This window comes from Rhineura floridana, chromosome 10 (genome assembly GCF_030035675.1).
Source record: "Rhineura floridana isolate rRhiFlo1 chromosome 10, rRhiFlo1.hap2, whole genome shotgun sequence".
Taxonomy (NCBI): domain Eukaryota; kingdom Metazoa; phylum Chordata; class Lepidosauria; order Squamata; family Rhineuridae; genus Rhineura; species Rhineura floridana.
Genome location: NC_084489.1, coordinates 69,111,475 through 69,136,450, shown reverse-complemented (window position 1 = coordinate 69,136,450; position 24,976 = coordinate 69,111,475). Strand labels below are relative to the sequence as shown.

The following is a 24,976-nucleotide window of genomic DNA, read 5'->3' as shown; positions in this document are numbered from 1 at the left end:
AGAAGCAACAAATAAATCATATTATTATTAATTTAATACCAACAGTTTGTTATGAATGCACATGGTCAGAGAAGCCCTGCTTATTGTATCTTCAGGCTGCAAGGTTTTACAAAAACCTGATACGGGGTTTTCTTGCTAGTACTGGGTGTTTTCCTTTCTAGAGATGTATTGTAGAATACACACATGCTTTGATGTGGTGATGTTTGGTTTGCGAGCTGCTCTGAGATATCTTGTGCTAGGAGAAGCAGGAAATGCATTAGGTAAGAGAGAAAAAGATACACATGTAACAATTTTTGTACGTCAAGTTCAGAACGGGATGGGCACATACTTGCTTTTCCTCAGAGTGACTCAGAATAAGCTCATGTCTCTACCTCTGCCCACTCCCCTCAGATTGGAAAGCAGCTCATTTTATTCTGATTTCAGTTCAAGTGCCGTTAATCTCCAAACTTGTCTTTTTCCACCACCTGTGAGCCTCTTTCCCCCTCCTGCTTGCCTGCATACTCGGCTGCTGATCCACTGGTAGCATTGGAATTGAGGGGTATCTTTTACTTTCTCCCACCCCTTGCACCTAGCTCATAGCCATAGAAGCACCAAGCCCTCACATGGGAGGGAAACGTCCTCCCTTCTATTGCTTCAAAAGCAGGAGCAACACCAATTTAACTGGGTGGGAGGAGGTTCGGATGTAGGAGTTGAGGTCTTATTCTTGGGCTCATGTTTTAACTGAAGCCGGATTCTTGGATTGTGTGTCATAATGCTGTCCTTATATTTAGTGAGCAGCCAAGGTTGGGGGCCATCTCTGATTTTATCCTTTTTGAAGTTTTTATCCCCACCCCCTTCACTGGTGTGGTCTCCTTTAAAAGACAGAAATATATAACAACTTATCTGTGCTGCCATCCACAGTCTACTTGGCAAGGCTTTCCTGTTGCCTTTGGGGGCATTTTCCATGATTGTAAAACTCCTTTGTCCTAGAGGGTTACCAGAGTTCAAGCCTGAAAGTACTGTATCGGGTTGATCACCCGTGACGTCCAGATGATTTGGACTTCAACTTTGATAGCCGCAGCTAGTATGGCCACTGCCCAGGAGTTGTAGTTCAGAACATCTGGAGGGTACCAGGTTGCCTGATTCTTGGCTATATGAACCTTCTTGATTAGGCTTAAGAAAGTATGAGGTGATTCTGTTTCAATTTAATTTAGCAATAAGAGAATGCTTGTGATAAACAAATGCAAAAATAGATACGTTGGCTTAGTGGGGGTAAGTGGAGTCGAGTTTCTAAACAGTCCTCATTACACAGTATCACCTGGTACATATATGTCCATCTAAATTTTAAAATAAACTCTGTTATAGATCAGGATATTTCAGTTCCAACGGTTGCACAAAATAAGAGCCATAGAATAGGATTCTGTAAAATATTTGCATGGGATTAATAAAATAATACAATTTCAGCCATCCTTTATTACATATTCTGCAACCCATCACAGTTTTAATGATATTAACAAGTACAGCCAGGAATTTAGCCTTCAGCCCAAATTTCCCCCCCAGAATTCTGTTAAAGGAGGCACAATGTATCAGAGTGCTTGGGATTCCTTCTGTTTAAGGTGGATGAGCCAAAGCTGCAATCCACCCCAATTTCATTCCGGTTGTTGACATAAACACATTGACTTTTCATTTTATCTTTTTGATAGTTGTGTTGAAACCTTCACTATTACATCCAGGTCCTAGACACAGAGCACTGCTCACTAGGAGAAAAAAAAGTTCTAGGGACCTTTAGGATGCACACCTTAACATGTGGAGGTCACTGATTCATAGGGTCGCCATAAGTCGCAATTGACTTGAAGGCACATAACAACAACAAACAACAGGGAGCTGAAGAGTCCCAGAAATATAGCCCCCAAGAAATTGAGAAAAAAATTAAGAAATCATGAAATGGCTCCAGTTTTCATGTACCCGCTTGACTAAAATTCTCCCAAATTCAGGACACAAATTTTGGTACAGAGACTCTGTCTCTCTCCTAGTTCTTAGTTTCATAAATCCCTGTTCAGATCTACTCAGCTGGATAACTTGGTACCATACCAAGTAGATTATATTCTTATGCTAATACCCCATACTTATCTCTGGCTTCCAGAGGTCTACTCCAATAAAATGATTGGTATCAATAAGTTAAAAGAAAATGTTTTATATCTATCCCTGAATATATCCATCCCTTAGAACAGGGTTGGGGAATCTGTGGCCTTCCAGGTGTTCTTGGGTTCCATCAACCCCAGCTAAAATGGCCAAAGGTCAGGGATGATGGGAGTTGTAGTCCAACAACATCTCGAGGGCTGCCTTAGAATATGTATTTTTGTGACTTGCAGTGCTCACCTTAAAACACCCTACCCCTACCAAGTCTGCATTTTAATTAATCCACCAATTTACCTGGCAACTTTTCTGGCTTTAGTTGCTGATGCTCTGGTGGTAGCCTTGGGGGGAAGATCAGAATCTCTCTTCTCCCCTCCCCCATGTTGTCTGGAATGTTGGGGCAATACATTTCCTAGTATCCCAGTGGCCAAGGAGAGTTATCTCCCATTGCCATGGCGGCAGCAACTATCACTGCCATTAATGAGAAGTGGAAGGAAGCTCATGGGGGAGGAGAGGGGTTTGGAGCTCACACAGCAGGCCTAGCACATTTAGAACTCTCAGGGGGAGAATAACTTTTTCTGAGCATTCTCTGCAGTTGCTGATCCCAATCCAAATTGAGCCTGGGGGAGCTCACTTATCTCTAATTTTGATGATTGCAGGCAGAACTTGCATTTCTTTATGTGGGTCAGGTTTACTATTAAACTCTTTGCTGTTGAGGTTGATATATGTAATGCATTAAACAGCTTTAACTGTCAGCTCCAATGATTTAGTTTTTTGGATGTGTAAATGTATGATTTACTATCTTGTATACACGTCAAAGTAGTACTACAGCATTCTCAATGCTGGATTTTATGTCCTTTAGCTGAGAATAGCAGGATTTCTCTCTCCCCCCCCCCCATTTTATACATTCAGATTTGAAGCAGTTATAGAGCCTAGACAGAAAGGCCTAGAGTATGGTGAATTAAGATTTTGGATGTCAATTTCTACCTACAGTGTAAAATCAGTGGTATTCAGTGGGGTCAAGGTAACGGCTTGAGCTAAGAAGCTTCCTTATACCAAGTCAGACATTTGAGTCCATCTTATTTTTGTTATTTACTTCAGTGATTTTTATGCTACTTTTTAGGATCAAAGTCCTTTCAGAGTGGCTCATAATAAAAAAAAATGACAATATAAACCATCCAAGCATTACAACCACAAATAAATTAGAAATTTTTAAAACCTAAAAGTTAATGGAGCAGCATGAAAATAAAATAGCATGCATCAAAATTGCAGCCAGTCTTATCATCACTGTCTGGGAGCGTTTTTCCAGGTCTCCCAGCTCTACTGGGAAATGCCATGGATTGAACCTGAGGCCTTCTGCATGCAAAGGTTGTGCGCTACTGCAGTTGTAGCACTTTACCATTGTGTTACAGTGGGGAGATGTATTAACTTTTTGACAGCATCTATTGCATTGGTATTGTCTTTCAGGGTAATGAAATGTAGTTTAAACAAATGGGAAATATTTCTTCCAGATGCTTCACAGTGAGAAGAGTTTAGATAATTAGGCAATAATTGAGTTTCATTCTAGCATCTGATGAAATAGGTAATCACCTACAAAAATGCATGCTCTTTCAATAAAATAATTTCATCTCCACTTTTTAAAATTGCAACTGGACATTCTTAATTAGTTGAACAATACATCTGCATATATGTATTTAAACTGGGCTAATTGTACACAGTGCTTTAATTTGTGGTGTGATTGGCCTAGATTTTGGTTCCCCATAAGAAATTTGAATTCTGTCCTCACCATGGTTTTTACTAAGATGTACTTTGGTGTATTTATTTATTCATGCATTAACAGCAGCTATAGCAGTTATTTTGAACTGAAATTGGTCACCTGTTGGTCCAAGTTGTTGCTTATACCTCCACCAGTGGACTGTAAAAATAGTAGTGGGGCTATTCCTAGGCCAGGTGGGGGTGCAGAGGGCAACAGAGTGATGATGGATGGGCCCCACTCCTTCCCCAACACTTCTCTGTCATCCCTATTGTTATAAAGAGTTATAAACTGCATTTATATGTATAAGTATCTCTGTGTGTGTGTCCCTCAAAAGAACAAATCCATTCCTTTTTAAAAAAAAAAATATGACTCACCTGTGTTGATAACCTTGCCATAATTACTACAAATTGTAAAAGAAAAAAACCAGCATGATATTAAAATGCATCCAAGAGTGGGTTTTTGAATCTGGCATTTCCTTTCTGAAAATTCTTCATTACCCCAGCTCTCAGAAATCCGAAGTGATTCCCCTGAAAATTTGCTATGCTATACTTAAAGAAATTATTTGTGGTTAACTTTTATGTAAGAATTTTGCTTGGAGTGAATTATCATCAATAGTGATATTTAAGAACAAACCATCAAAACTATTCAAGGGATACATAATTTTGAGCTGAAAGTATGAATATTTGAAGTAGGAACCTGGCTTTAAGAGATAATAGTTAACCACTTTTACTCAACTATTTCAAGTGGTTTTACTCAAACACAATATAATGTTTGCAATCAATACATGTCACTGCCAGTTTTATTTATTCATTTGAAGGATTTTTACCCTGTTCTTAAGCTGAAAAGGCTCCCAGAGCAGCATACATCTGATCAATAAAAGCAAGCCAGTCCCTGCCGACAAGTTTGCAATTTAAAAGGCACAAAAGGAAAAAAGATGGGAGAGGGAAGACAAAAATGGGCAGAAGCGTTCGCCGGCAAGTTACATATCCACTCCTATAATGACCAGCTGGAATAGAAACAGTTCAAGGAGATGAGAAGTCAGATGTATTTGGCCTCTCATCAGAGCCCATGCATTGGCTCTGCTTCCAATCTCTCTCTCAGGTGCAGTCTCACGGAATAGTTATTGACAGATGACAGTTTCTGGTGCTTCAGTCGCTCATTAAATTGTCTCTAAGCTGTTATTATTTGCAATCCACATACAATCGGTCTTAATCATACATTAGGCTTCAAAGATCCCAATTTGCTCGCATACAACCCACAAATACTGTGAAAGGCAAAACTTATCACATTTATTTTTCAGTGAAATATTCACTCGAGTTCTAGTTGGGGAGTGCCCATGTGAGTGCCATGTGAGCCGGGCAGCTTGGTACCAATTACATCTCATACGGAGGCTGCAACCCTACCTCCCTATTCATCAGCTCCCACTGGTGGTACACGCCCTGGTCACCTCTCAATTAGACTACTGCAATGCGCTCTACGTGGGGTTACCCTTGAAAACGGTCCGGAAACTACAACTGGTGCAGAATGCGGCGGCTCGGTTGCTTACAAACAGCCGCCGCCGGGACCACATCACGCCAGTATTATTTCACCTACATTGGCTACCAGTTGTTTTCCGGGCCCAATTCAAGGTGTTGGTATTAACCTTTAAATCCCTATACGGTCTCGGCCCAGTTTATCTGAAGGAGTGCCTCCAGTACCACAAATTAAGCCGCCCAACCAGGTCAGCCACACAAGGCCTTCTCTCAGTCCCACCAACGAAAACAGCTAGGTTGGTAGGGACTAGAGAGAAGGCATTTTCAGTGACGGCCCCCACTCTCTGGAACTCCCTCCCATTCGATCTTCGCCATGCCCCTTCCCTGGATATATTTCGCCAGGCATTAAAAACTTGGCTTTTTGGACAGGCCTTCAGGAATTCCGGGGAGGGCTAACTTTTTTGGGATATTTTATTATCTATTGATCACCCTAACTGATTTCTGCTGCTATGATTAATGATCGTATTGATTTTATTGTATGTTATCTGTATTGTATTGTAATTTACTGAATTTTAGTTTGTACGTCGCCTAGAGTGGCTTCGGCCAGATAGGCGACACAAAAATTAAATTTATTATTATTATTATGAAAAATTGTTTGTAGCCAGCAGTCAACAAGAAGGGTGGTGGTGGCTGGCACAGGGGAAGGGAAATGCATACTCTTTTATGAGTGCATGTCATCCCCTAATAAATACTAATGCTCTACAGTTGCCCCCCTTGAGTAGAAAAATAATGTTGATGTGAGAGACTAGAACTGCAACTTTCAAGATGCCTACATAGGAACCTGCCTGATAAATCAGGTTGCCTTATTTGCCTGTCTAGCCCAGCACTGCCTGTTCTGCCTGGGAGTGGCTCTCCTGCATCTTAGGCAGAGGCCTTCCTATCACTTGCTACCTGAGCCTTTTAATGGCGGATGCAAGGGACTGAATCTAGGACTTTCTGCATTGCAGAGCTTGTGCTCTGCCACTAAACTTTGCCATCTTCTGCAACTTTTGTGATACTCATTTACTGCACAACTCTTTTTATCTGTAGTAGATCAGAGTTCTGTTATAGAGTTTTTTGTAAAAAAAATTATTTAGTGGCATATATTAATATTTATATAAATATATATTTATATTTCTACTTAATGGGCCAAGTTGGGTCCTTTTTCAGGATATTAAACTATGGGTGGGCAAAAGCATTGATCTGAGAGAGAACACTTAAAAAAAATTGAAGCAGAGTTCCATTTTAAAACTGTATTATTTCCTAAGGGAAAAAAGCAAACTATCAACAATAACAATTTTAATACAAACATGTTCAAATCTGTGCACATTGGAGAAGGCTCCTGGATTATGTTGAAACTAAGGCAATAACCTCTGAAGATGAGTATACACAGATATGGTTATTTCTTTATTTAAATAAATTTCAACAATCTATATACAGCTTAACACTGCCTATCTGAGGCAGAGGGAGGAACCATCCTAAGGAGAAGGACTGCCCTCCATGTTACTATTGGGAACAGAAGTTCACCGGAAGCAAACTTCCATTTTATATGACAGATTCTCCGAATTTTATCCTCAGAACTACCTATGATGTAGTTTAAGCTGATAGATGATGACTCACTGTCATGATCTCTGAATCTAGAAATGATGTGGACCACAGAGGTGGAGGCTGCAGGGGTATCAGATGGGAAGCTGTGTCAGGCTCAGGGCTCAGAGCTGACTGTTGAACATCTGGAGAACAGTGCACCTGATTCTGTTGGGCAGGGCCCCCCAGAGGAACTCCCAGATTACAAGGATATATAAGGCCAGAGCCTGTGGTCTTACTTTTTTTTAAAAAAAATAAGAATTCTCATGTTTTACCTAAACTGAGGAAAATTCTTGATGGCCTGTCATTCCAGACAATCTCATTTCACTGTCCATAAGTATGTTTGGATTTTCCAGCCATTTTTCTTTCATTAGCAGATTGTATGAGTGGGGCGGGCAGCAAGTTTGCAATCTACGTACTATACCAAGACTGTTTTTGAAAAATGAATGCTTTTAATATTTTTAGTTTGTTTATTAAATGCAAAGTGCTGCCTACAGTATTAGTACAAGGGGGAAATGATTACAATAGTGATAATAAGTATTATTTGGAAGCTGCATAAATGAGGGAATGCCTTGGGCCACCATTTATGTCCTTTAGTTTATACTGCAGGAGACCAGGATTACTTTCACAGTATTAATTCAGGACGCACAACAAATTGGCAGTTTGGGGACTTTCAATTTTTGTCATAATCGTTCCCCATTTGCTTGGGTCATTATCAGTAATTTCAGGGAATTAGAGATTCTACTCTTAAAAGTTTCTGGTGAGGTATTTAGAATGGGAATTTTCAAACACTTGCAACCTGCATGCTTTCTTTTTCTATCCATGAATGCTGCTTAGCTATGAGAAGTCTGGATACACAGAATGCTAGATTTTTGCTTTGTTTCTGTTGTATGTTGCCCAGTTTTTCAGTCTTTCTTTCATTGGTCTGTTTCAGACATAACGTGAAACCATAGGGTTTTTTATTTAACAAAATGTATATACTGCTTGATTAAAAAACAAACCTCTAAGCAGTTGACAAGAAAGGTTAGTGTTATATAAATGAGACTAAGGCTGCAATCCAGTACACTCTTACCTGGGAGGAAGTCCCATTGAACCCAATGGAGCTTACTTCTGAGTAGACATGTATTGGTTTGCACCCTAAGGCTTACAGCTCCCTTTTCCTCAGGGGTGGCCATGAGAAGGAGACAAGAAGTATCCACTTTCTATTTTAAGCTAACCACAGTTTATCTATATATCAAAGAACAACAGACTACTGCCAGTTTAAACTATGGTTCATTGAAACAAGCAAGGATCAAACTGTGGTTACTGATTCTGGCTTCTTGTTAAATCATAGTTAAAATTAATGACGGTTTGTTTTTTTGGGATGTAGTTAGTTTAAAAAATGAAGCAGATCCTTCTGATCTCTTTGTGGCTGTATCAGAGCAGCAGCGTGCCTCTGCCTCACATGCTTCTTTCTCTGACCAAGCCAGAGGAGAGGAGCATTTCTTAAACTGTGTGAGGGCGACCACTAGTGGGCCTCAGCAGTGCACACCATCCTCCAGCTGCACCAAAGCCTTTAGGTTCAACCACTGCCAGCATGTACAGTGCATATGCACACACGGGAGTGGGAGCAGTGACCACAGTGCTATTAAATTAAACATACATGTAAATGGCCAATTGCCAAGAAAATCCAACACGGTCACATTTGACTTCAAAAGAGGAAACTTCACAAAAATGAGGGGATTGGTAAAAAGAAAGCTGAAAAACAAAGTCCAGAGGGTCACATCACTCGAAAATGCTTGGAAGTTGTTTAAAAACACTATATTAGAAGCTCAACAGGAGTGCATACCGCAGATCAGAAAAGGTACCGCCAGGGCCAAGAAGATGCCAGCATGGTTAACGAGCAAAGTCAAGGAAGCTCTTAGAGGCAAAAAGTCTTCCTTCAGAAAATGGAAGTCTTGTCCGAATGAAGAAAATAAAACAGAACACAAACTCTGGCAAAAGAAATGCAAGAAGACAATCAGGGATGCTAAAAAAGAATTTGAGGAGCACATTGCTAAGAACATAAAAACCAACAACAAAAAATTCTATAAATACATTCAAAGCAGGAGACCATCTAGGGAGGCGATTGGACCCTTGGATGATAAGGGAGTCAAAGGTGTACTAAAGAACGATAAGGAGATTACAGAGAAGCTAAATGAATTCTTTGCATCTGTCTTCACAGTGGAAGATATAGGGCAGATCCCTGAACCTGAACTAACATTTGCAGGAAGGGATTCTGAGGAACTGAGACAAATAGTGGTAACGAGAGAGGAAGTTCTAGGCTTAATGGACAATATAAAAACTGACAAATCGCCGGGCCCGGATGGCATCCACCCGAGAGTTCTCAAAGAACTCAAATGTGAAATTGCTGATCTGCTAACTAAAATATGTAACTTGTCCCTCAGGTCCTCCTCCATGCCTGAGGACTGGAAAGTGGCAAATGTAACGCCAATCTTCAAAAAGGGATCCAGAGGGGATCCTGGAAATTACAGGCCAGTTAGCTTAACTTCTGTCCCTGGAAAACTGGTAGAAAGTATTATTAAAGCTAGATTAACTAAGCACATAGAAGAACAAGCCTTGCTGAAGCAGAGCCAGCATGGCTTCTGCAAGGGAAAGTCCTGTCTCAGTAACCTATTAGAATTCTTTGAGAGTGTCAACAAGCATATAGATAGAGGTGATCCAGTGGACATAGTGTACTTAGACTTTCAAAAAGTGTTTGACAAGGTACCTCACCAAAGACTTCTGAGGAAGCTTAGCAGTCATGGAATAAGAGAAGAGGTCCTCTTGTGGATAAGGAATTGGTTAAGAAGCAGAAAGCAGAGAGTAGGAATCAACGGACAGTTCTCCCAATGGAGGGCTGTAGAAAGTGGAGTCCCTCAAGGATCGGTATTGGGATCTGTACTTTTCAACTTGTTCATTAATGACCTAGAATTAGGAGTGAGCAGTGAAGTGGCCAAGTTTGCTGACGACACTAAATTGTTCAGGGTTGTTAAAACAAAAAGGGATTGTGAAGAGCTCCAAAAAGATCTCTCCAAACTGAGTGAATGGGCGGAAAAATGGCAAATGCAATTCAATATAAACAAGTGTAAAATTATGCATATTGGAGCAAACAATCTTAATTTCACATATACGCTCATGGGGTCTGAACTGGCGGTGACCGACCAGGAGAGAGACCTCGGGGTTGTAGTGGACAGCACGATGAAAATGTCGACCCAGTGTGCAGCAGCTGTGAAAAAGGCAAATTCCATGCTAGCGATAATTAGGAAAGGTATTGAAAATAAAACAGCCGATATCATAATGCCGTTGTATAAATCTATGGTGCGGCCGCATTTGGAATACTGTGTACAGTTCTGGTCGCCTCATCTCAAAAAGGATATTCTAGAGTTGGAAAAGGTTCAGAAGAGGGCAACCAGAATGATCAAGGGGATGGAGCGACGGTTGCAGCATTTGGGGCTTTTTAGTTTAGAGAAAAGGCGGGTCAGAGGAGACATGATAGAAGTGTATAAAATTATGCATGGCATTGAGAAAGTGGATAGAGAAAAGTTCTTCTCCCTCTCTCATAATACTAGAACTCGTGGACATTCAAAGAAGCTGAATGTTGGAAGATTCAGGACAGACAAAAGGAAGTACTTCTTTACTCAGCGCATAGTTAAACTATGGAATTTGCTCCCACAAGATGCAGTAATGGCCACCAGCTTGGACGGCTTTAAAAGATTAGACAAATTCATGGAGGACAGGGCTATCAATGGCTACTAGCTGTGATGGCTGTGCTGTGCCACCCTAGTCAGAGGCAGCATGCTTCTGAAAACCAGTTGCCGGAAGCCTCAGGAGGGGAGAGTGTTCTTGCACTCGGGTCCTGCTTGCGGGCTTCCCCCAGGCACCTGGTTGGCCACTGTGAGAACAGGATGCTGGACTAGATGGGCCACTGGCCTGATCCAGCAGGCTCTTCTTATGTTCTTATGACATGACTAGAGCAAGGCTGTAGCATGGAGAGATGGCGGGGAGGAAAGGAAAGAGGAAAAGGACCGTGGATAGACAGAGTGGCTGGCCATGGGTGAGAGAATGAAGAGAAAGAATGGGAAGGTGAAAGGGATAGGTAGACAGAGGCAGGAGAAAAAGGAGAAGACCTTTGCACAACTGCTGTGCCTGCTGGCCTCTTGGCTTCACAAACACATCTCAGGCCTAGTCCTCCTGCCTGCCTGGCCTGGTCTCTTGCTGAGCCAGGAGCCTCTCTTTCCTCCTTTGAGGGGGAAAAGATCAGAGGGGGCATGATGAAGCAGTTTTGTGGTGGCTAAGTCATTTGAAAGCCATTGGCCATGTGATGGATAAGTGAAACTTCGACGTTCAGAAGAAACGTGCCTCTTTTGCACCAGATGCTGGCTACAAAGAACAGTGGAAGGCTTAAGGGCAAGGGTAGGCAACATGCTGCCCTCCAGAGGTTGTGGACAGCATCTAACAGACTGCCTGGCCATGCTGGCTGGAGCAGGTGGAGTTGTAGTCCATAACATCTGGAGAGTACCAGGTTGGAGAAGGCTGGCTTAGGGTCTCCTCATTAGGGTCTCCTCAGGGCCTTAGGGAATGGATATAGTTCAGTTGCATCTGTCTGAAACCTGAGCCAGCTGCTGCTGGTCAGTGTAAATCAGCTTTCCCCAACCTGCTGCTTTCCAGATGTTGTGGGCCACCACTCCGATCATCTCTGACCATTGACCATGCTGGCAGGAGCTGGTGGGAGTTGTAGTCCAGCAACATCTGAAGGGCATCAGGTTGGGGAACACTGGTGTAGATATTACTCAGCAAGATTAATGGTCTGGCTCCATAGGTGTCTTCCTATGATCCTAAGGCAGTCCTCTTCGTGCTTTGCTTTTGAGCTTTCAGAATAGTCACTGCTGGAAACAGAATGATGGGTGGACTTTGATTTGAATCAGGAAGACAATTCTGTTTAAGTTCATAACAAACATAACCTAAATCTGTGCTAATCTACCTACTCACTACATTAATTTGTGTAAATGACTCCTGGGATAAAAGTTACAATGAGGATTACACTTCCCCTGTCTTCCAGCTAGTTAGTTTCCCCATTTTCCGGTGCCATTCTCTCCACAGTGAAATTTAGCATACCAAATTATCATTCTACCCACATCCCAAGGCATGAGAATGGAGTCAGCACACTCTATGGTGTCTGAAAAGTGACGTTTCTGAGGCATTTCCTTTTGGTAGGTTTGTTTGAAAACAAAATCAATTCTAGAAAGAATGTTTTTTCCTTTTCCACCGTGCAAGCTTAAAATTGTCATATGATATCAATGTTTGGCTTCTGTTCTGAAACTGTGCTGAGTGTGGGTAGTAGATAATGACTGTTCTCCTCCCCTCACCTAGAATTTTAGAAAAATAAAATGTTTTTTGGGGGAGGGGAGTACATACTTTGAAAATTCTTTAAAACACAACTTTTTTGTGTCTTATCTCAAGTTCATTTGCCTTTTGGGTTAATTGTTTTGCAGCAACTTTTACATGTTTTCAGGGAATGAAAAGGGGGGAAAGTCTGGTTTTCAGTTACTTGGCTTCATAACAGTTGTGATATATCAAGGCTTACAGTTGACCTGAGAGCCAGTCTGGTGTAGCGGTTAGAGTGTTGGACTACGACCTGGGAGACCAGGGTTCAAATCCCCACACAGCCATGAAGCTCACTGGTTGACCTTGGGCCAGTCATTGCCTCTCAGCCTTAGAGGAAGGCAATGGCAAACTGTTGGCTTGTGTGCGTTGTTGTGTGAAACAGCATACATTACGTTGGAGTTAAGTTGAGCAAGAAGACTTCTTCAGAGCATTTAAATCATGTAAGAGTCTTTATTGAAAGACATTAAGGCCAGAGGCTTAAGAGTAAATACATATAGAGATTCTTCAGTCACCCCCCCCCCTTCTGGTACATCTCTCTCCATAGATGAACACAAAAGACAGCCTCTCAGCTCAGAGGCATAATTCAGAAGAGCAACAACTCACATAGACTCTGTTACAACTTTCCCAGCTGTTATCTCCCGTTACTATGACAACCTGTCTGACCTTCAAGTCTGCTCTCTCAGGCCAGACATGGCAGATAAGACTGCTTCTCAAAACACATGCTTGTAACTTTCCAGACCTGATGAAAACATCCTTAGGCAGTACGGCCTAATGCCAACACAAACCCCCTCTGAATACTGCTTACCATGAAAACCCTATTCATAGGGTCGCCATAAGTTGGGATCGACTTGAAAGCAGTCCATTTCCATTTCACAGTTGACCTAGTTGTTGTTTTCTTTGTTCATAGCCAGGCCAGTGTTTTACACTGCATATAAGAGAATGGTTCATGTATAAAGTTGCCTTTTACTGAGTCAGATGATTGGTCCATTTATCCCTGTATTGCCTATGCTGACTGGCAGGGTCCTTTCAAAGTGTTTCTTAGTCCAGCTTCTTAAACTGAAAACTCCAGTGACTGAATCTCCGTGATTCTACAGGGAAAATACATTGACTTGAGTTATCACCCCCGCCCTGTGATCCCCAGTACAAACAACTCTATGAAAGTAAAGCCAAGCTTTGAGCAGTGCAGGGTTGTGTAAGGCACTAGTTTCTGTATCGGTACTCCATCGCTTCGCAAAGGTTATATTGCAAGGTGGGAAAACTGTGGCCCTTCAGATATTGCTGGGCTGCATCACCTGTGATTTATCTGGCGATGAATGGGTGTTGGACTCCAGCAACAACTGGAGGGCCACAGGTTCCCAGCCCTGTCATATTGGCACAAGTGCATGGGGGCAATCATAGGTTCTCTGTCCGTCAGAGTGCGAGGTGGCTTATACAGTGGCTTCTTGGACCCAAGGCTGGTGGTGCTATATAATCTCAAACAATGCTTTGGGTCATCGAATGATATAAGAATCATACTCAAAGAATGCTTATCAATGGTTCCTTCTCAAATTGGACGGAAGTAATGAGTGGGGTACCACAGGGCTTGGTCCTGGGCCCATTGCTCTTGAACATTTTTATTGACGACTTGGTTGAGGAGGTACAGAGCATGCTTATCAAATATGCAGATGATACAAAATTGGGGGGCATAGCTAATACCATGGAAGACAGAAACAAAATTCAAAGGGACCTTGATAGGCTGGAGCATTGGGCTGAAAACAACAGAATGAAATTCAACAGGGATAAATGCAAAGTTCTACACTTAGGAAAAAGAAACCAAATGCAGAGTTATAAGATGGGGATACGACATGTGAGAAAGATCTTGGAATTGTCGTTGATCACAAGCTGAATATGAGCAAACAGTGTGATGTAGCTGCAAAAAAGGCAAATGCTATACTAGGTTGCATTAACAGAAGTATAGTTTCCAAATTGCGTGAAGTATTAGTTCTCCTCTATTCAGCACTGGTTAGGCCTCATCTTGAATAATGCATCCAGTTCTGGTCTCTGCACTTCAAAAAGGATGCAGACAAACTGGAACGGGTTCAGAGTAGGGCAGCAAGGATGATTTGTGATTCCATGTTTGTGGGTGAGGCTCCCTTTAATGTCAGCAGATAACTCTGGAGGGAATGAATGGGAGGATAATTGTTGGGACACTTTCCCCCCCTTACTCTTGTGAGTCACTTTGAGCTCAACTTGGTTGTTGGAAAAGTGTCATACCAATATATTTAAACTAATAAATGGAAAAGCGTGCCTGTTACTCCTCATACACACACATCCTACTGGCTTAAATGCATCAGATCTATGTATTTCCATTTAAATGTTGTTTAATTTTCTTGACACTGATAAATAGTAGATGAAAAGAGGTACGGGTGAACTGATAAAGAACTGCACGCAGACTTGTATGGTATAATTACTTTTTATTATATCTGTTCTGTATTTAGAGAGAGACAGTGTGAGCTTAATTTTTCATAAACATACAAACATATAGCACACACACATACACACATTAAATTTCAGTTTATTTATTTATTTATTTATTAAACTTGTATACCGCCCCATAGCCAAAGCTCTCTGGGTGGTTTACAATAACTAAAAACAAATACAGTTTAAAATACATCTTTTAAAAACAATTTAAAACACAATTTAAAAATTTAAAACAATATAGAACACATGCTAAAATGCCTGGGAGAAATTCAAGCAAATCTGTTACTCAGTTTCAAAATTTTGATTTTGCTGACAAAGTTTTTATAGTAGAACATTCTATTGACATCTGTATAATCCTGCACCTTCCTCATAAAGTACAAATTTCATCTGAGTGCACAGGTTAGATAATCCTTAGGCTAGACCGAGGTAGCCATACCACCAGGAGACTTTATAAATTTCTTAAATCTGTTGCTTTCCCAGGTAAATACGTAGTCCCAGAGTAACTACTTCACCAGGACAAGAGATGGTAATCTTTTTCTCATATGCAGCTCTTGTTCTATTGATTACATAGATATTTTCCCCACTAAAATATTGGAAAGAAAGCTTATAGAATAAACTTTGCACAGATACAACTTTTAAAAAGGTAAAAACCTTGTGTCTTTTTTGTTTGAGTCTCATAAAATTAACATGTATATTGTTCTCTAAGTATATATTTTTCACCTGCTTCTGGTAGGTAGGATTGTTTATATTATGGAGACCAGCGAACTGAAACTTCTGGTTGTTGATATCCTAGCACATAGTGTTCTGACATGCACTACTCCAGGGTACAAGATTTAAGAAGTATATATGCCTGAAATCGACATATGACTTGCTCTTGAGAAAATATATCAGAAGTGCATTGATAATTACATATATGGAAATAGGCAAAAATGTGAATTCCACCTCATTAGACAGTGGAAAGTGGTCCATGTGAACAAACAAGGCCCTATGGTTAAGCAGTGGCATGTACCAGTGGGTTTTGTCTGGAGGCATGCTGTGAAACTGAGCATGTCAGGCTCTCACCAGTTCCTGGACTGGAAGGGAAATCTCCTGGAAAATCCTATAGCTGCCACTTGTACAGCTTCTTGATAGACCATGTTTGCAGCAGCTTACCAGGCTGGAGTGTTGCAAGGGAGGGTGCTGTAGCTGCGTGGTTCAGCTGGATCCAAAGGTTAAGCCAGAGGAGGGATGGGTAATTTGTGGTCCTCTAGATGTCATTGGACTCTAGTTCCCGTTGGCCTCAGCCAGCATGGCCTGTGGTCAGAGATGATAGGAATTGTAGTCCAGCAACATCTGGAGAGCCACAGGTTTCCCACCCTGCCTAGGGGGTGTCAAAGATCGTTGCCCTTAGCTTATCTCTTCTGACATCAAACCAAACATTGTCATTAGTAATGCTTGCGTATGTGGATGGCTAGAACTATGTTGTCAGTTTGACACTACATTGACAGCTCCTGCTGGCTGAAGTTCTCTAACCATTGTTAATTGTTTCTGCCCTGTCTGAGAAGTATAAATGGCTTAAAACCTAAAACCTGTAGAATGTTCAGCATCAGCATCACTGTTGTTCCCAGTGGTTCATATATACCTTTTTGTTTAATACCCAAGTAGAATGCTGCAGGTTTTCTATCCTTTTCCTTTGCACAGTTGGTGTCTGTGCTTGGTTACCTAGGAAACCGCTGTTGCATAGAATTTGATTTGCTTGGCTGTCAGAGTTATGGCTGAAGTTTGAAGCGAAGAGTGGTGTGCAGAGAGAACTGCTCAAATGCCTGCAAGTTCAGCTGTTGAATATTTGGCAGCGGAGGCAAAGTACTGTTGCAAGAAAGGCACAACGGGAGGAGGTTGAGAGCTATAGGTTGTGGGTTAACCAAGCCAAATGTATTGTTGAATTGAGATATTTAAAATGAAACTCTGTTTCTCGCCTTGAGAGCTCTTCTTCCATTTCTACTTTTTTTAAAAAAAATCTTACCACCAAGTGAAGCAGTGACATCCATTATGAAAGTGTCCATCCATTTATTATTTGTTTTTATATTGCAACCGACTCTCTGGCAAAAAAGCCTCTCAGAGTGGCTTACAAACATCAGAAATAAAACAGTTTCTGCCCTAAGACAATCTTAAAAATAATAATCTCTGAACGCCTTCACAGAACCTGCCCTAACTATAGTGTCTGTAGGTGATTCCCAGGTCTGCCAAATAGGTAGACAGCTCATGTACTCCCCCCAGTAGAACAAGTGAGTCATCTCGAGTGTTCCTGGATTGCAACGTATCAACAGCGGCCCATGTATCCACTGTGGCTAGGATTGCCAATGGCCAGCTCTAGCTGTTTCATCAAATATGGCCATTCTTGGACTGGGATGACTTGGCTGACGTTGTCCACACTCTGAAAAGCTCCCAATTAAACTACTTGAATGTGTTTTACTTATGGCTCCCCTTGAAGAGGATTCAGACCCTGCAGCTTCTGCAGAAATGCCACTGCCAGTTGTGTGGGGCAGTGAGATGGAATCAAATTACCTTGATCATGAAAGCACTGCACTGATCACCAATGAGGTACCAAGCCCAGTTCAAGGTGCTGTTGCTAGCAAGCAAAGCCCTGAATGGCTTAGGAGCCAAGTACTTGAAGGAACACATCCCTCAGTATCAGTACCTCAGTATCAGCAAACCTGTTTTGAGTTGAGATGTGCGAGGGTACCGCAGTTTGAGGTGTCCTTAGTGAATGTGACCCAGGAGTCATCCCATGTGACAATGCCTTCTCAGTGGGGGCGCTTGGGCTATGGAGTTCCCTCTCTACAGATCAAACTGTCCTCCACAGTTTATATGCATTCAGATAGCAACACAAGACGTTGTTCTGACAGATCTTTGGAGCATAATAAGGCATCATTTGTACTTGGACTGGTACAATACAGATTTGATTTTTGTGCTGTAGTTTTTACTATGCTTTTACTTTGTTGTAATAGTGTACCTTTGTTTTTAGCCTTCCCGGCGTCCTAGAAAGGCAAGAAATAAGGGGAGGATATAAGATAATTAAAATGAGGAGGAGGAAGAATGGGAAAGGAAGTAATAGTAATCATAGTAGTAATATTAGTTCAATCAAGTAGTAATTCATTAATAGGGAAAAAACCCTTGTGGTTTAAGAATGTACCTATAGCCAACAGATATTTCTATCAAACTTTAAAAAGCAGGGAAATTGGACGGCTATAGTGAATGCATCAGGGGAGCAGGAGACCTGACCTTGCTGAGATATTGTACTGCCCTACAAATTTGTAAAAATGCAAACACAATTTGGGTTGGTCTTTCACAGTCCAATCCATTTCCTGTGTAGCTTGGAAGAATTTGGTAACATGTAAGAACAGCAACAAACATACAAAAATGTAATTTTCCATCTTTGGAGATGTAGTCCTGATTGCAGATGTTGCCACCACTCACCGTATGCTCAGAGGCACATGTTACCAAATTCTTCCAAGTTACATAGGAAGTGGATTGGATTGAGAAAGACCATCCCAAATTGTGTTTGCATTTTGACAAATTTGTAGGGCAGGACAATATCTCAGGGAGGAGGTCAGGTCTCCTGCTGCCCTGATGAATTCACTATAGGTGCCCAATTTCCCTGCTTTTTAAAGTTTGATAGAAATATCTGTTGGCTATAGGTACATTCTTAAACCACAAGGGGGTTTTGCCTGTTAGTAAATTGATAACTATTTTGTAAGTCAAAGTACTGAAAGGCTGATATGTGTGCACGCGTGCACAAACTCAATATCATTACTACTACTCTTCCACTTATTACTGAGAAATTATTTCTAGTCACTACCTCCACTCTGTTACCGTGAAAATCCTATAATCCTTTGTGGTTTTAACCACAGGTAATGGCTTATTTAATCAGAAACCTGCTCGTCTGTTCATGCACACAAAATTTCCTTTTCATATTTCATTTATCTAACTATGGTTGAGTTGAGATATTTTCAAAGGTACTAAAGTTCCTGCACATCTTTATTTCATTTTTCTTTTCTGCTTCTTTGACTTTTTTTTAAAAAAATCTTATGCAAAGTGTTGTTATATTTCCCATTTCTAGTTCTTATTTAAAATGCACCTTAGCTCCAGAAGCAAATCAATATTTACAGTGCATTAGTGCCACAGAGAATTTGAAGCCTTGTGATTAGAGTTCATTGCTGTTTTATCCACTCTTCAAAGCAACCGTAGACATCAAACGCTATCTGCCATCATCCAGGAATCTGTGACACTGCACTGGGCCTACAACATGCTTTCGTCTGGCATTTTAATTATTTAAACTCTTTTTTCTTTGATTTTTCTAAAAGAGATAAAATTTTGAAATCATTAAGTTAACTAGAACATTATACCTAGCAAACTTGTATTAGAATAAAATAGTTTGCCATTCCATCCTTATTTGTATATGGTCCCAGTTAGGGGGACTTGCATGCAATGGGAAGAGGGAGGGAAATCTAGTGACTACAAAGAAAAACAGTACTGGTTCTTAAATAGCGGCTGGGTGAGATGAATATGTCACATTGGTTTTGGTGAACCTTTCTGGTGTTTTGTACGTGTATCTGTAAATTCTGGCCTTAAGCAAATGGCATGATAATACCCTATTTTTTTTTTTTAAAAAAATGCCAAAATGCATTTTGGATATGTTTATGCAATTAGTCATCCTGATTGACTTTTGTTGGTAGAGTATGGATATTATCCCTAATCACTGACATTTGAATACAGGTTCATACTGTGGAAAGACTTCATGCTGGCAGTAGACAGAGGTTTCCTATTATGTCTTCTCATTAACCATGTATGTAAATCTTTTGGGAGAGGGGAGGGGACATGAAAAGAAGCATAGAAGGAGTATTTAGGTGTCTCATTATACTGACGTCTGTGTTGAAAAAATTAAAATGAGATTTTGGGAATTGCAAACTAATCAGTGAGTGTATTATTAATGGCTTCATTATTTTTAATTTCTTCTGATACATATTAAAATGTGGGAATCCTTTTTTAGGCAATTAGATTTTTCAAAAAAGCTTAGCAAGATACAAACTTAGATTCTGGTTCATGCTGTTTGAGCTGTGGATTTTGTTACAAGCTGCTAATTCAGCATATATGCTGATAGGGTCCTTGACTGTCTAGGAAAGAGATCTTGGGCTCATGATGGGTAGCTGAAAGGGAAAGTAAGCACAGTTGAGCAGTGGCAGTGAAATGGACATGTTCTGTCTTGGGTTGTTAGAGGAAAAGATTCAGAGTAAAATGGCTTATATGGTCGTGTCTTAATATAAATCTATGATTCAGCCACATTTTTGTGATATTGTGCACAGTTTTGGTCATCTCCTCTCAAAAATAATATTATAGAGCTGGAAAAGGTGCACAAAAGTCGAACCAAAATGATCAGGAAGGTAGAGCACCATTCATACATTTTTCAGATAAAGTGATGGGGCTTCTTAGGGAAAAAAAGCAGATAACCAACACTGGTCAAAATTCTAGTCACCCAGTGAAACTGATTCATAGTAATCGCAGTATAGGCAAAAGTCAGCATGTGCTCATGCCATAGATAATTAACATTATAATTTGCCCGCAAGCTTTGGTGGTGGTTTTAAAAAGGGATTTGGAAAATGAATAAGAAAATAGGTCTATTAGCAGGTATTAACCACAATAGTTAAATGGAGCCACCATACTCAGAGGTCGTGTAATTTATGAAATAAGTTTCTGGGGTACAAACAATGGGAAAGGCTTCTGCATCATGCCGTTCTTTTGCAAGCAGTATGAAGAGTCTGGATCAACCATTTGGGTATCCATAATAGGAGAATGGTCCATACGTGGTCAGTGGTATTATTATTATTATTATTATTATTATTATTATTATTATTATTATTATTATTATTATTATTATTATTATTATTATTATTATTATTATTATTATTATTATTATTACTTTTATGAATCACTTCCCATGAAGCATCCCACAGCTATTCACAGTATAATAACATATATAAAACAGTTATGTATATAAAAACAGTTAAAACAATTGCATATATAAAAACAAATAAAATGATTATAAATATAAAAACAGCTTAAAACAACAACAGTACATACACAAAATCAATTCAAATCCAAGACAGATACCAACTGGGATAAAATTTTTAGAAGGCCTACTGAAAGAGGAACGTGTTTAGCAGACTTGGAAAAAACGACAGACAAGGTGCCTGTCTGATATTCAATGGGAGGGAGTTCCAAATGGTAGGCACCACTACACTAAAGGCCCAATTCCAACATTGTGCAGGACAGACCTCCTGATAGGATGGGTATCTGCAAGATGCCCTCTTTTGCATAACGCAGATATGTAAGAGAGGAGATGATCTTTTAGGTACCCTGATCCCAAGCTGTGTAGGGCTTTGTACACCAGTACCAGCACCTTTACAGTTCCTGTGTACTTGAAGTGCTAGCCTCAGCGTGTCCCTGACTTCAGTAATGCAGGCTTGAGGTCTGGATTTGGCCCTAGCAATTTTGTAAGGCTGCTTAATATGCTTGAAAAACTCACTGAAGCGTATAAACTATGTGCTATTATTATGTTATTGTCGGAAGGCAGAGCTGGGGTCCCAATCCCGGGGAGCTGGATCCCGGAGAGTTGGGAGAAGAGTATTCGGATGGATGGCAGAGGGAAGGGGGAGGAACTTCCCCCCTTTGGAGCGAAGACGAAACAGAGGAACTGCCAGTGATAAGGTCACTTAGCAACGGGGAGCCTGAGCCCTCCCTGGACATTCTCACGCCTCCCCCTCTTTCAGGCTCAGAGCAAGAGGGGGAAGAGGGAGGGCTGCTCACAGCCGAAAAGCGGGGAGGCAGTTTACCATCAGCCCCTCCCCTATCCCCCATCCTGGAATCGGAAACTTCAGAAGAGGAGGGGGTGATGCTTCCCCCCTGACCGCGCACACGCAGACAGCTGAAAAGACAGGAGAGAAGGGGGGGAAGGCGGGCAGTACCTGAGGGGCAGTTAAGGAGGAGCGAAAGATTGCGCGCCCGTTTGGCCCCTTCTTAAAGAACAGGCGGGAAGAAGTCCCTTGCTCTGTCAACTTTCTCCCAATGCCGCAGGACCTGTATCCCTGTATTGCTTCATGAGAAAACGCAGTCTTTGTTTGGACATTACCCTAATAAAACACGAATTAACTGCAATCGTTGGTCTGGTTCCTGAGTCACATCATGGGCCTGACAGTTATATACTTTTTGAAATATATTTCTAATTATTTTTGCTCTGTTTTTAGTTTACATTCTGCCTCATTAGTAGAAAACATATCTTTTCTAATGCATTTTCTTTGTTGAACATCTTGGAATGTAATAAACATTATGGTATTTAAAGAGGGAAAAGAGACACTCTAATGAAAATAAAATGCATTTTTCATTTTTATTTATTTTTGCTATTTTCTAGTAGCATGCTTGAGAACTTGCTGCTTTTGAGTTTTCTTGGCACTGCTTGATGCCAAAGAGGTTTAAAGACAGGAAATAATGCTTCTAAACAAATACTCAGCATAGCAATAAACTATATAAACACGATTGGAACATTGGTGCTCTACTGGTTCCATGCCAAACACAAGAAGTCTTTCAGTCTTGATCAAGACATCTTAATCCTACTGTGTAAAATGAGATTGAAGATTATTGTGTTCAACTGTTGCTGCTATGTAGGAAAGGCATCCTCTTCTCTTTCAAATACATTGGAATATAAATATCAGCAACTTGTGCAGTATCAAAAGCTAGTTAACAAGCTGCAACATCAAGTCAGAGTTTAATCCTGGTTTGTTTAAACTAAGTTTTATTAAAACAGGGATGGGAAACGTGGTCTTCCCAATGTCCATCCCCTATCATCCTTGACAGTTGGGCACGCTGGCTGAGGCTGATGTGAGTTGGAGTCCAAAACATCTGAGGGCCACAGGTTTCCCATTTCTGGGCTAGAACAAACCTCAGTTCTCCAAGTTCATGTGCAATGTGGAACTATGGCTTGCTCTAAAGTGGAAACATATTTTCATGCTGTCTCCTCCTCGCACACGGAGGAGAGGAGAGATGAAGAAAATGTGGATCTTGCTGTGATTAATTTGCAGTAATCTAAAATGCAGCTTGTGTGATCATCTGAATCAGACCACTGACTGTTTCTATGCAAATGTTGATGATGATATTCTTCATCTGTAGACAACCTAAATAACATTTCTAACAAGTAAGATTTGTTTTATATTTTCAGTTAGGGCAGTGTTGCAATAAGCAGCATGGGAAAGGGCTATGATCTCCCCCCCCACACTGATAGCCTGTGGTGTGAAGCAGTTCTTCTATAGGAGCCAAAAGGGATGGAAATCTGGATTGTGTGACCTTTGTGTGTAGGTGTGTGTGTTCTGAAGGGAGGGAAAAGATTCCTCCGTACTCCAGATATACTATGCTATTAATCCTTATAAGCAAAGCAAATATATTTTGTCCACTTAATGCAGAAAGAAATAGGGTCTTCAGTTCAATATGATTTTCTTTTCCTTTTTATCTCTTCAGATATGCCTCTTCACGTACGCCGCAGCAGTGATCCTGCATTAGTTGGTCTCTCAACATCAGTCAGTGATAACAATTTTACAGCAGAAGAGCCTTCACGGAAAAACCCTACAAGGTGGTCCACAACAGCAGGCTTTCTCAAGCAGAATACATCTGGTGGCCAAAGGAATCATGAAAGAAAGGTATAATATTTTTTCCAATCACAAAAAAATAAATAAGACAATACTGAATGTTTCAACATTATTGCTTCATTGGTAAACCAAATTTGGGGAAACTTTTTTTATAATAATAATAATAATAATAAAATTTTATTTTTGAGTCGCCTATCTGTCCGGGTTAACGGACACCCTAGGCGACATACAACAATATAAAACATAATATAAATAATATACATATCAAAACAACAATCATAATCAATTTAAAACCAGCCTTCAATTAAAACATTATAAAACTAATCCACCCCAATCTTGTAGGCCTGCCTGAATAGCCAGGTCTTTAAGGCTCGGCGAAAACTTATGAGAGAGGGAGCATGTCGGAGATCAAGAGGAAGGGAATTCCAGAGGGTGAGGGCCATGATCGAGAATGCCCTCTCTCTGGTCCACACCAGCCTGGCTGTTTTAACCAGTGGGACCGAGAGAAGGTCTTGTGAGGCTGATCTTGTCAGGCGGCATAATTGGTGATTCTGGAGGCGCTCCTTCAGATAAACTGGGCCGAAACCGTATAGGGTTTTAAAGGTCAACACCAACACCTTGAATTGGGCCCGGTAGGCAACTGGTAACCAGTGAAGGTCTATTAACACTGGAGTGATATGATCACAGCGACGGCTGTGCTTGATCAAGCGTGCCGCCGCATTCTGTACCAGCTGTAACTTCCGGATCGTTTTCAAGGGTAACCCCACGTAGAGCGCATTACAGTAGTCTAAGCGGGAGGAGACCAGGGCATGTATCACTCACGGGAGTAGATGAACAGGAAGGTAGGGTCGCAGTCTCTGTATCAGGTGTAATTGATACCAAGCTGCCCGGCTCACTGCTAAAACCTGAGCCTCCATGGACAGCTGGGAGTCAAGGATGACTCCGAGGCTGCGGACCTGGTCCTTCAGGGGTAAACTAACCCCATTAAGCACCAGGTCTGTAAATCCCAACCTTCTTTTGTCTCCCACGAGCTACACCTCGGTCTTGTCAGGGTTTAGCTTCAGCCTATTCTCTCCCATCCATCCACTTACGGATTCCAGGCACTTGGACATGGTATCCACAGCCAACTCTAGTGAGGACTTAAATGAGAGATAGAGCTGAGTGTCATCCACATATTGGTGACACTGCAGCCCAAAACTCCTGATGATGGCCCCCAGCGGCTTTACATAGATGTTGAACAGCATGGGAGAGAGGATAGAACCCTGTGGTACTCCACAATTAAGAGGCCAAGGGTCTGAAACCTCATCTCCCAATGCCACTCGTTGATGCCTGTCTGTGAGATAGTAACGGAACCACCTTAAAACAGTGCCCCCTATTCCTAATCCCTCCAGACGATTTAAAAGGATACCGTGGTCGACGGTATCGAAAGCCGCTGAGAGATCCAGGAGGACGAGGAAGGTATATTCTCCCCT

The 24,976-nt window shown here is 41.1% G+C and overlaps 1 protein-coding gene across 6 annotated transcripts in view; it reads left to right on the top strand.

The window, feature by feature from the left end:
• PARD3 (par-3 family cell polarity regulator) overlaps nucleotides 1-24,976 on the top strand; it is a 770,287-nt gene that overhangs the window by 260,352 nt on the left and 484,959 nt on the right. For all 6 annotated transcript variants that reach the window (XM_061585584.1, XM_061585585.1, XM_061585583.1 and 3 more), the window contains one exon: nucleotides 23,377-23,555. In XM_061585584.1, the coding sequence (XP_061441568.1) occupies nucleotides 23,377-23,555 (179 nt within the window). The remainder of the gene's footprint in view (nucleotides 1-23,376; nucleotides 23,556-24,976) is intronic.